The 17,188-nt window shown below is 37.6% G+C and overlaps 1 protein-coding gene across 2 annotated transcripts in view; it reads right to left on the bottom strand.

The window, feature by feature from the left end:
* Positions 1 to 5,869: 5,869 nt before the first annotated feature.
* aig1 (androgen-induced 1 (H. sapiens)) overlaps positions 5,870 to 17,188 on the bottom strand; it is a 78,802-nt gene continuing 67,483 nt past the window's right edge. For both annotated transcript variants that reach the window (XM_066702641.1, XM_066702721.1), the window contains 3 exons: positions 16,067 to 16,182; positions 7,758 to 7,921; positions 5,870 to 6,593 (listed from right to left, as the gene is read on the bottom strand). In XM_066702641.1, the coding sequence (XP_066558738.1) occupies positions 6,559 to 6,593; positions 7,758 to 7,921; positions 16,067 to 16,182 (315 nt within the window). In that variant the 3' untranslated portion in view covers positions 5,870 to 6,558. The remainder of the gene's footprint in view (positions 6,594 to 7,757; positions 7,922 to 16,066; positions 16,183 to 17,188) is intronic.

Genomic DNA, 17,188 nt, shown 5'->3' with positions numbered 1-17,188 from the left:
TCCCACTGTAAAAAGGTCATATTTCAATAGAAGTACTTTGGCAGGCATGAGCTAGAAGATAACTTTTGTGTAGTAAAGTACGTTATTTTAAAAATAACTAAATCCAACACACTAATACTATTGAATATTGAAAAGCTGATCTTGGAATACTTGACATTTTATGGAACTTTTGTTAATACCTGAACATTAATGTTACTTAACCTACTCCATAACCTAAGAATTGCAATTGAAGGTGAGGTGATAATAACCCTTTATCAATGTCTGTCATTTGTTTTGATTGTGCTCATTTAAGGCAGACCGTTGCATTTCAGTGCTCTGAAAGCAACTCATCAAAAATTAACATTCCAAACAGGTGCATTAAAAGAAATTATCTTCCATGGGGAAGAATAGCAATTTGCTGTATAAAATGTATGTTGGATTGTTTAACAAAAGATGTGTCAACTAGAAATTACACAGCCACCAGCATTGCCTTAGAATTTTACCACTTTAGCAGATGTTGAAAACATTACTGAATATATAGACCGATATATTCTTGTGGCATTTTAGTCATTCCTTCATTTAATCAGTAGTTAGTGTGCAGAAAACTAAATTGTAGTTCAAGTGGACTGGATAAGTCCATGTAAGGTAATTGTGAAAAATAAATAGAAAAACTCCCACACACTTGAGTTCTTCCATTTAATGGGCTATTACATCCATTTAAAGTATTTTGAATAAAATTGCATGCTTTTCTTCTTGTGTGTCTGAGGCACTTATCATTCACTGGCATATAGCTTTTAGGCCTTTTAGAACAGATATAATCCTGAAGATGAAGTGTGGATTGACATTTAACAGTCCGACCTAAAAACAACCCCATCTTTCTTGAACAGGTTCCCAGCCAGAGCTGCTGGCTACAGCATCAGATGCAGCTTGCTGTGGAGTCGGTAGCATTAATAATTCTGTTAGATCTTAGACTGGAAAACAGATTTCGCTTCTATCTGTAAGATCCCCTCAGCAGGGACCATCAAACTCTTACATTTGTGCTTGAATATACACTGGAGAGTGTAATGAGGCTTGTACTAAAACTAAACAGATCCTCCTATCTTGGCAATTCTACACTCACCTAAAGGATTATTAGGAACACCTGTTCAATTTCTCATTAATGCAATTATCTAAACAACCAATCACATGGCAGTTGCTTCAATGCATTTAGGGGTGTGGTCCTGGTCAAGACAATCTCCTGAACTCCAAACTGAATGTCTGAATGGGAAAGAAAGGTGATTTAAGCAATTTTGAGCATGGCATGGTTGTTGGTGCCAGACGGGCCGGTCTGAGTATTTCACAATCTGCTCAGTTACTGGGATTTTCATGCACAACAATTTCTAGGGTTTACAAAGAATGGTGTGAAAAGGGAAAAACATCCAGTATGCGGCAGTCCTGTGGGCGAAAATGCCTTGTTGATGCTAGAGGTCAGAGGAGAATGGGCCGACTGATTCAAGCTGATAGAAGAGCAACTTTGACTGAAATAACCACTCGTTACAACCGAGGTATGCAGCAAAGCATTTGTGAAGCCACAACACGTACAACCTTGAGGCGGGTGGGCTACAACAGCAGAAGACCCCACCGGGTACCACTCATCTCCACTACAAATAGGAAAAAGAGGCTACAATTTGCACAAGCTCACCAAAATTGGACAGTTGAAGACTGGAAAAATGTTGCCTGGTCTGATGAGTCTCGATTTCTGTTGAGACATTCAGATGGTAGAGTCAGAATTTGGCGTAAACAGAATGAGAACATGGATCCATCATGCCTTGTTACCACTGTGCAGGCTGGTGGTGGTGGTGTAATGGTGTGGGGGATGTTTTCTTGGCACACTTTAGGCCCCTTAGTGCCAATTGGGCATCGTTTAAATGCCACGGCCTACCTGAGCATTGTTTCTGACCATGTCCATCCCTTTATGACCACCATGTACCCATCCTCTGATGGCTACTTCCAGCAGGATAATGCACCATGTCACAAAGGTCGAATCATTTCAAATTGGTTTCTCGAACATGACAATGAGTTCACTGTACTAAACTGGCCCCCACAGTCACCAGATCTCAACCCAATAGAGCATCTTTGGGATGTGGTGGAACGGGAGCTTCGTGCCCTGGATGTGCATCCCACAAATCTCCATCAACTGCAAGATGCTATCCTATCAATATGGGCCAACATTTGTAAAGAATGCTTTCAGCACCTTGTTGAATCAATGCCACGTAGAATTAAGGCAGTTCTGAAGGCGAAAGGGGGTCAAACACAGTATTAGTATGGTGTTCCTAATAATTCTTTAGGTGAGTGTATATTGAATTGTCTACTGAATATCAAAGAAAAACATTCCTCCTTGATTTTTTTGTTTATAATAAGGAGAAGCAGATAAAGGTGAGGTGAGATTTTTTTTTTTTTTTTTTTTTTATTATTTTATGCAGGGTGGCACGGCGCAGTGGTTATCAGTTTGATTCTAGTCTTGGGTGTCTGCCTGTGTGGAGTTCCCTATTTCCATGTGAGTTTTCTCTGGGTTTTATTTTAAGATGAGCTCCTTGTGTGTTTTTGTTTCTTCCTGTGCTTTTCACACATATCTGTATTTCAGTTAAGGTGCACAAGTAATCCAGACTTCTGAGACAGTTTCCCAATATAGGACTCCATGTCTCTTCTGGTTCTAATTCAAACCAAAGTCTGAACTGCGTAGGATTATTGGGCCTTTGTTGAAGTATTTTCTCATTAGCTCTTTTTATAACTGTTTCTGCTCTCAGTCCATGGTTTCAGAAATGTTCTATTTGGGATGCATGGTTGCCAAGATATTGAGCAAAAATTATCCTGTTCATTCTCTCAAATAAACTATTGCTGTTTAAAACATAAACAGCACTTAACAGCTTGACAGTAAATGATGCAGACAGTGGCAATGATATTGGTCATTGAAACAGAGTCCTGAAAGAGTTCTTAGTTTTATCCATTTATGTAGAAAATAGTTGAATTAAAGTTTTTGATTAGCCTATGTGATCAAGAGCTATAGATGTTTTCATTGTATTTTAAAGGGCAAAAAGCAGAACTCAAAAAACAGCATTATATGATACCACCTTTTGCTGCTGAAATAATGTCTGTCATTTTCTCGTTCCAATTACATTTAAAAAATATGCACTCAAAATAATGGAAACCAACAATGGCATTCTAACAGCCACCAAGTTACTTTGTGTTAAAATCAATACCATGTGTTTTCATAATGTGTTAAGGACTTGGTCTGTCAAAAAACAAGTCAATAGTTTTAAGTTGAATGCAATCACTTCCAAGATGAAAACAAAAATGCTAATTGTGTCGCAAGTGGAAGTTTCATTTAAAATGATTATGAAGAGATAGAAAATATTTGTACATTCAAAATACTACTGACAGAAGCAGACACTCTTGGCTATTATACCAAGGGACCCATTTCAGACCCTTGTGGTCCTCCGGTGCCAGAAGACTAACCCTGCCTCCTCTGCACTCTCCATCCTCCAGAGCCGCTCATCCCTGCCATCTCTCATTCTCATCCCTGGCCCCTAAATGGTGGAACGACCTTCCCACTGAAGCCAAAACAGCAGAGTCTCTGACCTCCTTCCGGCGCATCTTTTCAGACTGTACTTGTAACTTAGTCTTTCATTCTCCTGTAAGATTGCACTTATACAACGCTTTGTCATACTCTTGCCTTTGCATTACTAGCACTTGTATTGTTTATTTTGATTTCCCTATGCTCCCTCTCCCATAGCTCTAAACTTCAGCTTCAGCTTTTACAATCTAGGATGTAAAACCTCATATATTGTTTACTGTATATCTCATATACACTTGTGTAAATTCTAAATTTGAAAAATGTATTACGCCTTGAACTGCTCTGTATTATAGCACTTTATAGCTATTGTATTGCACTTATATTTTGTCACCCTGGATAAGTGCGTCTGCTAAGAAATAATAATAATATAATAATTATAATAATAATAATAATAATAATAATAATAATAATAATTAATAATTAATAATAATTTCAATTAATGGTTTTTGGACAGTTCTGTCATATATGGCAAGTATTTTTTTTTTGTAATGTGTTGTGTTACATAATGACCTATGAAGAAGCTGTGTTCTGTCAGCCATAGAGAGTATCAATGTGTGTTTTAGGACACTGTGACCTGAGAGGTTTAGTCTCAGCCAAGCATTTTACTGCATCAAATTATAACTGTAATTGTACTATAACTATCTACATGCACTACTGCTGCTGAACAGTAGATGCCACTGTCACCACACTTCCTTGCTGTCACATTTAACAGCCTTAGTGACAGACATAAGGAAGGCTGACAAGTTACGGTGTATTTCATTGAGAGTAAACAGATTTATTTTGACGGTTTTATTTTCACTTTAAAGTTGATAATCTTAACCCCCTGTCTTTACATACCTCACCTGTCTTTTATCTAAGTGGAAGTAGACATTTCCCATGTTCATAGCAAGGTAAAATGGATACATATTATTTACTATCTGTTAGTTAAGGGACAGGGCATTCTTGTAGACAAGGCAACGATTTAATAGTCATTGGAACTGGGGTTTGAATCCAATGCCCTGGCATGGCACATAACCTTTAGGGGAATTATCTGTGTAGCAGATTGAAATCTTGTTTGTTCACGTTCAGGCTGTGGATGACAGATAATCAGCTAAAGAGGGATTTCTAACTACAGACATTCACTCATTCACAACTGTCATGGAACAGGCACTGACTAGACATAATAGTGCAAGTGGAAGTGGGTCTGTTAGTTTCAGTATTACAGTCAAGTTATTTGCAAGTTTTTGCTTTCAGGAAACTGACTAATTAGCAAGTAGTGGATAAAAAAAACATCTACATCTATTGAACGGGTTGCTGCTTCATACTTTCCACCCATCATGTGGAGTGTATTTTTATTGTTTGTGTGGAAATTATAAACAAACAACTGGGACACACTTACAACACAAATGCAGGTAAACAACAAGAATAGTTTCTGACAGCTTTCAAGATGGAAGGCAATAACCTTAATTTGTGCTGCATTACAAAAGCCGTCGCAGCCCCATTTCATAGCAACTGAAAAGTTTACACACACAAAGCTAGGACAAGGTGTTGGACATGAAATGTGATGATTAAAACCCATTTATTTCAGAAAATATCACTAAATATCAACTTTCGTTTATGTGATTATTTGTTTTCTCTCTCATGTATATGTGTTTTATTTTTTTTAAAGAGGACTTTGGATAATGTATTGTGCTACAATGAGGATTAATCAGCTTTTCCAGAGGCAGGGAGAATATATGTTTCTCATTAAGAGCTTACCCAGTACTAAAGAATTGTTATGTTTGGGTTGTTTCTATGTCTGAAATTTGGCCAGAAAGTTCAAGAGAACACGCAAGACAAAACGAAGTTATAAACATAACCATTTCTCTATTAAATTGGATTCTAGCTCCTCCTTCTGCAAGTAAATCATTAGCAGTTTATGTAACCCAATATGCGGTGTGATCAGACCTTTAAATGTAATAAATACTGTTTATAAACACTCCACCATGAAATGTCTCATGGCAGCACCTTTTTGGTAATGCTCCAGTATATCGATAAGTTAACACTTTTATTGGAAGACCTTGCAGCTTCAATTTCCAAACAATGAAAACTACAACATCATTTAGAAAAGAACAAAATATAATACAGGTAAGCAGACGCAGAAACGCAACATTCCTATAGCCGGGATGCCTCAGAATACAAACTTCAACTATCTAGACCTTGAAACAGCTGCTATTCATGTTCCTGTGAGGGAATGATTTGCACAGGAAAGAAAAAACAAAGCGGGAAGTTCAGACAGATATAATTCTGTGAGTACAGCTATTGTGAATTCTGCTAGAGTAGATACGTATATTACAATGACTATTATACCCGTACAGAGCTGTTTTACAATGGAAGAAACATCATAAATGGGTTGCAAATAAATTGTCTTGGAAATGTATTAACTTGATGATTAAAGTGTAACCCCTAATTGTGACAACATTCTTTTCAGATATAATTTTTCAACATCCTGACAAGGAAAGACAGGACTAATATGCATTTTCTAACTTGCACTTCCCACCTTGGTGCTCCCTACTATACTCTACTATATCTGTACTCATTCTTGCACTTGTCTTCTTTGTAACTGCATCTCTATTACTGTTGGTAATTATGCCTGCTTTGACCCCACTGCACATAGCATGGATTTACACTGTACTTCAGTGAGGACTAATATGTCTGTTCAATAAATAATGAATAAATAAGGTGCAGTCCAGTCAGGTCTTCCACATGTTTTGCTCCCTCTGTGCTGAGTCCTTTGTGGTAGTCCAACAATCCAAAGAGAGATTAAAATCCTGTTTCCTTAAGGTATCTGTTCAGTGCCTGCTTCTATGAAAAAATAAAATATCCACTTCACACTCTTTACCTATTTAGACTAAGATATTTTCTTCCTGAAACACATTTCTCTTTTTCTTTTCAACTGAGTGTTGGGTTTGGATGCGCAGCTGTAAACTCTTCCTCCTCCCTGCGGCTCAATCTGCTTTTGGTTTCTCTGTTTCTAAAACACCTGGAAGTCATAAGAGAAGAATATTAGGGTTTAAGAATCAGTGGTCCCCAAAGTGAAATTGGATAACTGGTCCTGAACCTAAAATGTACAGAAATTATCAGGCTGCAAAACATTTTTTTTTTCAATTCTTTGTACAGTACAGATGTTGAGAGTAGTTATTTCTTAAATTTTGTATTAAAAACATTTTGGAATGGGTCATATGTCACTGTCTCACAATAGTTACGATAAATGATCTGATTTCAGGCCCAGGTGACAGAACTCTGAAGCATTTGCAACTAGTCACAGAATATGTATCGTGAACGGGTAATGGAAACATTGTTAATGGAAACATCAAAAACTGGAAATCAGTTCAATGTTCTGTTCCTTGCTTGGTTTCTTTGTCATTAGTCTGACAACAACAGCAACACCAGCAAAATAAATATAAAACAATAACAAACATAGCATGTAGCGACATCTCTAACAGACGAGTTTTCCAAAGGCATATTTGACACATTTGTAGGAGAGTTTTAAGCCCTTTTAACATAACTGAAGTTTCTTTGCATTCTCTTGAAGTGACATTCCATCATTAAAGAATGACTGTATTCTCCCAAAAGCTAGGAAAACAAGACAGGATCAATTACTTATTTATTTGCATTTGTGTGTGCCTTCATAGAATTTGCTTCAGATTGATTAAGAATGACAGCATTCTGGAGAATATAGCGGCTCTTTTTTGTCATTGTTTCAAGGCACATGATTCTCATTTAAAGAGTGAAAATTCACTGTCTTGGAGTGAAATTTTACTACATGCTTTGATATAATGTTTTCCTCTCTACACCGAGACCTACATTCTGAATTGAATGCTAAGTAAACTGCAGGAAACATCTAAATATGCTCAGTATATTTAAAGTGATTTTTGGGGTCAGTCTTTGTCCAGGAGGTGACAGTTAAGTCAAGTTTGGAACTACAATAATCAGTCTGCTTATCTGCTCAATGACTTCCAATATGTACACATACTGGTTTCTATCCCTCGTGAGAGTCAATCTAAAATATACAATATCTGTTTACATTTTGTGCATGTCTGCTGGCTGTCAAATCTAGATACTAACACTGAAATGGATTATAACATAGTTGTCTTATTTAAAGTGGATACGGAAAAATTAAAACAACAACTATTTGGGGGCTTACCTTTTGGTGAGTCCCAGATGTAGCTGTTTAGGATTTCCCCAAGAATATAGTAGACGCTAATTAATGCAGTTAGAGATGTGAAGAAGAAAATCTTGGCAACAGGACTGATTCGATCAAGCAGAGGGTACACCCAGACGCCTGTGATATGGTGGACCCAACACATCCTTAAAGCAAATAGAAAGAGGGAAAACCACAACACTAAAGTTTATTTTATGAAATCTGAAAAAATTATTTTTACATCTGTTGTAAAAACTCATGTTCTCTGAATTCCAAAATGAAATTAATGATATCTAAATACATATGTTCAATTTATTGACTGTGGTAATGTTCCTATTCACATTAAAACACAATGTGTACTTTATTTAATCTTATTCCAGTATGTTGGAAATCACCTCATTCATATGTTTTCAACACTGGTATTTTATGGCTGAAACTGTAGTGCGGCGAATGTGTAACTCATTAATATCACTTTACTTTATTACATCAAAGCCAGGCGAGCGCCACTTTGCATGGGCTGACCACTGGATGTGACCTTGATTTAAATAATTCTCTGGGCATATTCAGCCTGCATTGTGATTCAGATACTATACTGTGCTGTACTTACTTCATCCATAAAATGGTATCCACTCCATTGTCTCTGTCATTATAAGGATAAACTGAAGTGCTGCTGCTGTCATAGCAACGCTTAATGACACTGTGTGTTAGGACATTTAATGTAGCTGTAAAAAGAAAAATATCTCACTTCAGGCTAATTACATGAAAGAGGTTTAGCAGATGTTTTATAATAACTTAACCTGGAAAATTGCTGACCGTTTTCTTGGTAGACCTCCAGAAGGAATTTCATTAGACTGAAGCAGAAGCAAGAATATTTAATAATTGTTTATGTTATTTTTGTTATGATCGATTGATTGATTGATATTAAATTAATACAAGCTGTTTTTTTGTGAAATAAACAATGTCAGATTGAGTTCCTTCAATCTGTGCAGTACAGACATTTCCTCAACCTGACTGATAGAAATAAGGTTGCCAACTTGGCTCCATAATCCTAGTTAACTTCTCTTCAATTTTCCTGGAATAACAAATCATTTGATAATATTTTATATTTTATTATTTAATATTTTAGTAGAAGCAATAGACTCTGAAAGGGTAAATCTGCACTACATATTGTGGCAGTGTGAGAGGCAAGGCTGGGGTCAGGGTGGGTCTTTCAGTGGAGGAGACTCCTCCAAGACTCCAAACCCCAGAAGCCAGCAGGGCTCCTGATGGCCATAGCCCTGCCCACCACTTCCCCTATAAAAGGAAGCAGGAAACTAACCAGTGTGTGCATGCTTGGCTGGGGGGTAGCAAGGTGCACAGGAGGGTGAGAAGACAGCGAAGAGCGAAGAGCGAAGAGCGAAGAGCGAAGAGCGAAATCCACAGTTGATGGATTCACTGGCTTACGACCCTTTTTCTGGACCTGGACCATTCTCCCTCTTAAACCCTGGACTGTTTGACAACCTCCCACCGATAACGAACTTTGATTAGGAACCTGCCTTGCCCCGGTCGTACTTCTGTCTGCCCAGTGTTCGGCTCTGCCGACCCAGGCATTTACTGTTATTATTGTTAGGAGTTTTTGGTTTGTAGTTAGGGACCACTTATGTTTAGTTAGTGCTCAAACAGAGCTAGGTTTTGTTTTCTTAGTTTTGCCATTGAGGGGAGCAAATAAAACGGCGAGCCTGTTTTGTACCCTCTGCCTGCCTCCCTACTGTGTGTTTCAAGACCAGACCCCGCCTACATACAAGCCCTTTCTTGTGACAGGCCCACCAACCCATTACAATATACATAAAAACATTGTTATTGCAGTACAGTCATTCTAGTGTGAGAGAGAAATCGAGCACAGTCTAGTTTTCAGTCAATATGCACCCAGGAAATGGCCACGTGTTGATTGTTTTATTGCAGTGCACTCTGACCTTCTTAATAAAAGAACCTTTGGTTTCACACCTGCTTTAGCCATCTTTCTAGAAACCGTGATCTATTTACACATAAGTGGCATCATTTTTACATTTTCATTTAATTGGATTCCAGTGCAGACACGTGTTCATTTTAATACACACTATAATAGTCCACAAAATAACCAAATTAAAATTTATCCTAATCCTTGCTTATTTTTTCTTTTATTGATGGAATGTGGGAATCTGTGACCATTGTAGATTAAACTGTGGTGTATTTGCGTATTGCGTTTGTTTTCTATATTATCACATTCTAAAAATGTATATTCAGATTAATAGAATTGTGAACGAATAGAAGAGAAAGTGCTGAATATTCAATTAGCCTTATTCTCTGGGTAGAAAAATGTAGTTCAACACTGTTCTTTAGTCCTTTTCATTGTATCCTATTAAATTCGATAACACAAGCTTCCAGAGTTCATACATATCCAACATGTGGGTTTGGCTGGTATATAGAAAAAAAGCTATACTTCTCTTGATATGGACTTATGGGTGGGACGCAGCTGAAGGAAGGTTTCTCAGGCTAGCTATATCAGTAGAGATGCAACTCTGTGTCCAGAATTGTTTTTGAGCTGTTGAAATGGGTGGAATTGAAGGCAAATATAACTTCACTGTATGAGGAAATTATGGACTATGAAGACAGTAGTTCATAAAAGCAGCAGTTATAACAAGGTTAGTAGAGAAAATTAATATTGGTAGAGCTAATATTGAAGTTTGGAAGTATTATTTTCATTTCAGCCTACCAAGCCATTTTTTTTTTTTTTTTTTATTAAATTCATGAATAAAACCTTCTCGTTTCCTCTGTCTGTCTCAATTGAATCACAATTGTGTCCGAAGTGCCCATGTAACTATGTTAGAAGCAGATGCACCTGTCCGATAATATGTTGAATCAGATTGAGTGCAAGCAGCTACCAAGAGTTTATTGGAATACAATTAAACAACCAATCAAGTAAGGCCTAATACATATTGTTCATAATTACTTTTGATGGTATTCCCAATGTGTCTTATGTTGACCGGTTTTGGAAAGCATAGTATTCCCTCAGAGGCATCAAGATTTGATTCACTCTGCAGTATTGAAGCATTGTCAATTATGCTTTGGCCCTATAAACTCCTAATTTCTGTTTGACAGCTGGTTGAAAAGCACACTAAACTCAAACCCAAATGGCGCTCTCATTCTCCCATATTTCATAATGATGTGCTTTTTCTTTTCCACAGTTGAAAGACAGAGGAATTCATATTTTTCTTGTAATTTTTAAGGATAATTACCTCACATTTTAGGATTTGAAAATGCAATATCATTTAGCGGGTACTTCTTATTTCTTATATCTGCGCTTACGCTCTGCATAGCGTGGCTCTGTGGAGTTACCACTGCACACATTACACACTGTGCTTGACAGGGGGCTAATACACAGGTTTGGTGTCCACACTTTACTCTCTTCTTTTGAAAGCCTCCTATAAACCTTTCGTGGTCCACAGTATTTGGAATAAGGATCTATCTCTGGCTGAGGATGTAATGTCTTGAGATATGGTTTGGAAACATTTACAGTGTGTTTCCAAAAACCCCAAATCACCAGCTTATCCATTTTAATTTTATTCCAGGTCTGAAGGGAATGTCCTACTGAGAGACTGAGGGAACTGAACCTTTTCACCCTGTAACAGAGGAGACTATGTGGGGACTTGATCCAAGTCTTCAAAATCATGAAAGGCATCGAACACATCAAACCAGAGGAGCTTTTCCAGATCAGCAGGGACACACGCACCCGGGGACACAAATGGAAATTGGGCTTCAAGGCATTCAAAACAGAAAACAGGAGACACTTCTTCACACACAGAGTTGTCACAATCTGGAACAAACTCCCCAGTGATGTGGTTGAAGCTGAAAATTCGGGAACATTTAAAAATAGACTGGATAAGATCCTTGGATCACTTAGTTATTAATGGACACCAAACGAGCATGATGGGTCGAATGGCCTCCTCTCATTTGTAAACTTTCTTATGTTCTTATGTTCTTATATCATATGCTTTCACATGATCTACAGCTGCAGTTGCATTTTCAAAAACTCCAATAAATTAGTAAGACATGATCTGCCTTAAACCCATGTTGACTATCTCCAAGAATATGTCTAATAATTGTTTCCAACATTTTACAAGTAATGCAGGTGAGACTGGATTAGATTGGTCTGTAGTTTCCTGGCTCAGTTTTGTCCCCTTTTTTGTGGATTGGTATGACATTTGCTGTCTTCCAGTCAGTTGGCATGTCCCCTGTTCTAAGTGTCTTTTGGAATATTTGAGTTAGTGGCCTATTCATAATTTCCCTCATTTCTTTAAGTACTGTTGGAAATATACCATCTGGCCCAGGTGATTTGTTTGTTTTTAATTCTGGAAGGCGGCAGCTGATTCTGTCAAGGCATTGATCTTTCTGTTTTGTTATATATTTTGGTTTAATTTTGTACTTGTGGATCCTTCTGGAAGGTTGGGGTGGTTTCCACCAAGGGAGGGTTGTGGAAGTAGGAGGAAGTAGGATTTTTGATATGTTGCTTTTGTCACATTACTTTGTTTGTTCCTTTTTTGATCACATATTTGATCACAAACAAATAAAAATAAATACTTTTGATGTGCTGCACTGTTGTTTGTGAATAATCCAAATAGGCTAAGAACAAAACTATTTTTGTCTACCTTCATTCAGAACAAGTTTGCTCAAACAACTAATATTACATATGCTATCTTTAGTAGCAGACTATTATGGATAACCTTAAATGTGGATTCAACAGATAATGTAACACAAGTTATAAACATTAAGATAAACCCTTTCTTTCTCAGGAGTGCTATGAAGGTCAGAACAATCATCCAAAACACTATGTTTTTAAACAAATACATTTTGATAAGGCACTAAATGTAATTAACATCATAGTGTCATGTTTAGCTTGTGATTATTGATACTCTGCAATCAATAACAGTAGCATCATTTACATTAATTTCAATATGATTAATGTATTTTTACATAAATGGAATAGTACATAGAATAAATGTTTGGTATAGTGTGGTATCACTGTATTCAATAATAATTAGCAACCTAGAATATTTGTAGATCATCAAAATACATTTCTGGTAAAAGCAGGCAATTGGCATGAATAATGAATACATCAGAAACTCTTAAAATTAATATATTTGATTAACAGGATTACTATGGCAGAAGATCATTACAAATGTAGACTATGCAGCCAGGCCCTAAATTCTACAGTGGGTCATTGTTGCCATCTAACCATAGTTATTTAGGGTATATCTCCAAAATCTTGAGATTATCTAAAGATTGCAAAGACAAGCTGCTTAGATGAATTGGCTACTCTAATTTGCCCTGTCATCATGGTTGTATCCAGTTGTATCCTGTGCCTATGACCCTGTACTGGATGAAGCGGTTATTGATAATGGAAGGATTTTGCAAACTTGTTATCTTGAGATCACAAAATTATGTCTGGTAATATGAACGGCCCAATGAATGAGTGTCAAACCTACTGGTCCAAAGAGTTTCCTCTGAGTGACTGGGGAGTTGTACACTCTTGAGAACTGAAGGGCTGTAACAGATTTTCAAACATAATAAGCTTTGTACAGAAATAAAAGATTGAACGGTGAAGCAACCACTGGAATTTGCTATTCTACATCTGCACACCACAACCAAGCTGACATCATGAGATCTTCTCAAGAGGCTGATGAATTAGAGCAACAGGTGGACAAACTCTTCCCAGGTGCCTACATAAGGCGCATTCTTTAAAATTAAAAATTGAAGGATGGCGTCTTGACAGAATTGTAAAGTTGGACAAAGATCTTACACAAACATTATAACACTGCCTGCTGAAGCGGAACATATCCTCTTTGAAGCTTACTGGTACTTTAAGAAATATCACGGCTCTGGTATCCCCATGTAAGACTGCATATGGATTTACCTACTGCTTCACTTCTGTATTGCATGTAAATAAGACAAATCTCCAAATGTCTATGAGATTTGTTCAATTTAATCCCTTTTAATTTCTAAGGTACAGTGAGGGAAAAAAAGTATTTGATCCTCTGCTGATTTTGTATGTTTGCCCACTGACAAAGAAATGATCAGTCTATAATTTTAATGGTAGGTGTATTTTAACAGTGAGAGACAGAATAACAACAAAAAAATCCAGAAAAAAAAACGCATTTCAAAAAAGTTATACATTGATTTGCATGTTAATGAGGGAAATAAGTATTTGACCCCTTCGACTTAGTACTTGGTGGCAAAACCCTTGTTGGCAATCACAGAGGTTAGAGGTTTCTTGTAGTTGGCCACCAGGTTTGCACACATCTCAGGAGGGATTTTGTCCCACTCCTCTTTGCAGATCCTCTCCAAGTCATTAAGGTTTCGAGGCTGACGTTTGGCAACTCGAACCTTCAGCTCCCTCCACAGATTTTCTATGGGATTAAGGTCTGGAGACTGGCTAGGCCACTCCAGGACCTTGATGTGCTTCTTCTTGAGCCACTCCTTTGTTGCCTTGGCTGTGTGTTTTGGGTCATTGTCATGCTGGAATACCCATCCACGACCCATTTTCAATGCCCTGGCTGAGGGAAGGAGGTTCTCACCCAAGATTTGACGGTACATGGCCCCGTCCATCGTCCCTTTGATCTGGTGCAGTTTTCCTGTCCCCTTAGCAGAAAAACACCCCCAAAGCATAATGTTTCCACCTCCATGTTTGACGGTGGGGATGGTGTTCTTTGTGGTCTTTCCTCCTCCTCCAAACATGGCGAGGTGAGTTGATGCCAAAGAACTCGATTTTGGCCTCATCTGACCACAACACTTTCACCCATTTCTCCTCTGATTCATTCAGATGTTCATTGGCAAACTTCAGACGGGCCAGTACATGTGCTTTCTTGAGCAGGGGAACCTTGATGGCGCTGCAGGATTTCAGTCCTTCACGGCGTAGTGTGTTACCAATTGTTTTCTTGGTGACTATGGTCCCAGCTGCCTTGAGATCATTAACAAGATCCTCCCGTGTAGTTCTGAGCTGATTCCTCACTGTTCTCATGATCATTGAAACTCCACAAGGTGAGATCTTGCATGGAGCCCCAGACCGAGGGAGACTGACCAACTGTTGTCACCTTCTCACCAAGCTGCTTGGCGATGGTCTTGTAGCCCATTCCAGCCTTGTGTAGGTCTACAATCTTATCCCTGACATCCTTGGACAGCTCTTTGGTCTTGGCCATGGTGGAGAGTTTGGAATCTGATTGATAGATTGCTTCTGTGGACAGGTGTCTTTTATACAGGTAACGAGCTGAGATTAGGAGCACTCCCTTTAAGAGAGTGCTCCTAATCTCAGCTCATTACCTGTATAAAAGACACCTGGGAGCCAGAAATCTTGCTGATTGATAGGGGATCAAATACTTATTTCCCTCATTAACATGCAAATCAATGTATAACTTTTTTGAAATGCGTTTTTCTGGATTTTTTTGTTGTTATTCTGTCTCTCACTGTTAAAATACACCTACCATTAAAATTATAGACTGATCATTTCTTTGTCAGTGGGCAAACGTACAAAATCAGCTGGGGATCAAATACTTTTTTCCCTCACTGTATTATGACTAACTACGTTTCACACCTATGCACTGAGATGCACAGCATCATTCTAATACTACATGTGCTCTTGCATCATCATTTACAAACTGTATCTCTGCTGTCAGGTCAAAGCACAAACATCTTTTCCTACCATATATCTGAGTGGCAAGGCATTGATTAATTTGTGTACCTGGTGTATACAAAATGGCCATAATATAAAGACTGCTCCTTGGAGTAATATGAGTTTAAGCTTTTTATCTCCTGAAAATATGACCAACAGAACACAGAAAAGCTCAAATCTTGAACCACATGTCTTCTGACAGAGAGTATACTGACTGACAAAAAAAACTAGAAAACAACCTTAGAGGCAGTTTATAAGTTGCTTATTGTTCCCATGTGTGTTTTTATTTTTTTTAAATAATTTTAATTCCCTCCCCATGGATCAGTTTATCAGAGTTTTGGTAACCACACACAATCTTGTTACACCTAAAGTTGTGTTTCCCTGTTGGTATTTCCAGAAAACACTTAAATAAGAGTAACACTTGTGTAAATGTTACTCACTTCTGAAAGAGGGATTGTGGGTGATGCCCATTACATGGAGCCTTCTCCTTTTTCAGGGTAGTAACAACATTTCTGCTCACAGCTTCCTAAGACCTAGCGAGGTATTGTGAAATCCAAGGTATATATCAAGGACATTTATCCATATCTCAGCCCTACAAATATCGATCATGGTCTGTACATGAAGATCTTACCATAGTACATATCCAATGGCAAAGCTGCACACTGCCATCAGACCGCATAGTCTGCTGGGATATCGATGGTGTGTTGTTCTCATCTCAATCAAGATAAATGGAAGCACTGTGGTGTGCTGAAAATTAAGAAAGAGAAAAGCAAACTGTTTTTAGCTGCACAAGATCATCAGGAGAAAGACCTAAATCAGCCCAGTTGCAATTCTGCACGTTTTGTTAGAATTTCATATTTTTTGTCTAAATAAACCCACCGAGAACTCGCCTATACACGATCACCCCACCCCACTTGTGTATTATGTTATTGTACGCATACAGAGTGCAATTTGAGAAAAAAACAGAGGGAGGGAAATGTTTTTTTTTTCTCAATGTAAAAAAATACAAAAATAAATAATTTTTAGGCAATAAATAATGTTTAGGCAGAATTAGGATATCCATATTTTAATATGATGTGTATTTAACATTTGTATAAAACATATATTTAGCAATATAAACAATTTAATTTATTTCTTAATGGAAAACATGAAATGCCAAGGCTTGAAGTTGGGTGAAGGTAGCAGTCTGCTTGGAAGGCCAAGCTAATTTTCATTATGCTACTAGGCTGATCTCTAAAGGAAAATTAAGCTATAGCTATAGAGAGCCATTAAAAGAAAGAAAGAAAGAAACAGCTGTAAACCACAATAATTTATATGACAGAGAATGAGGACGTGATGCGTACTGTAGTATTCTTATGTAAGATTCGGGAAATTACTTATTAAATTCTGAGACTGACTGTTCAAAGGCAAATCAGAAGTGGGGATATACTGTGTCCCCACCGGAGATAAAATATTACGACTAGAGAGGGGGAATAAAAAAAGCTGAAGGGGGACAATTCCCACCATCCCCTGTAGCAAATCGCACCCAGTACACTTAGCATGTCTGTATTTCACTTGATTACAGATGCATCAAAGCTCAGGTCGGAAAATCTTGGGTCTTAACTCAATTAATATCATACAGATCTTTAAAATACATTCAAATACCTGAATTGGCTAATGTAAAGGTTTCACATCCATTTATAAAAGTAAAAAAATATATAGGTATTGTTATACAGGAATGACACATTTTATTACATAAGCATACAGATGCTGT

The sequence above is a fragment of the Amia ocellicauda genome, chromosome 1 (assembly GCF_036373705.1).
Source record: "Amia ocellicauda isolate fAmiCal2 chromosome 1, fAmiCal2.hap1, whole genome shotgun sequence".
In the NCBI taxonomy this organism is placed as follows: Eukaryota; Metazoa; Chordata; class Actinopteri; order Amiiformes; family Amiidae; genus Amia; species Amia ocellicauda.
The sequence above is the reverse complement of the archived record's forward strand: the minus strand, read 5'-3'. Positions and strand labels throughout refer to the sequence as shown.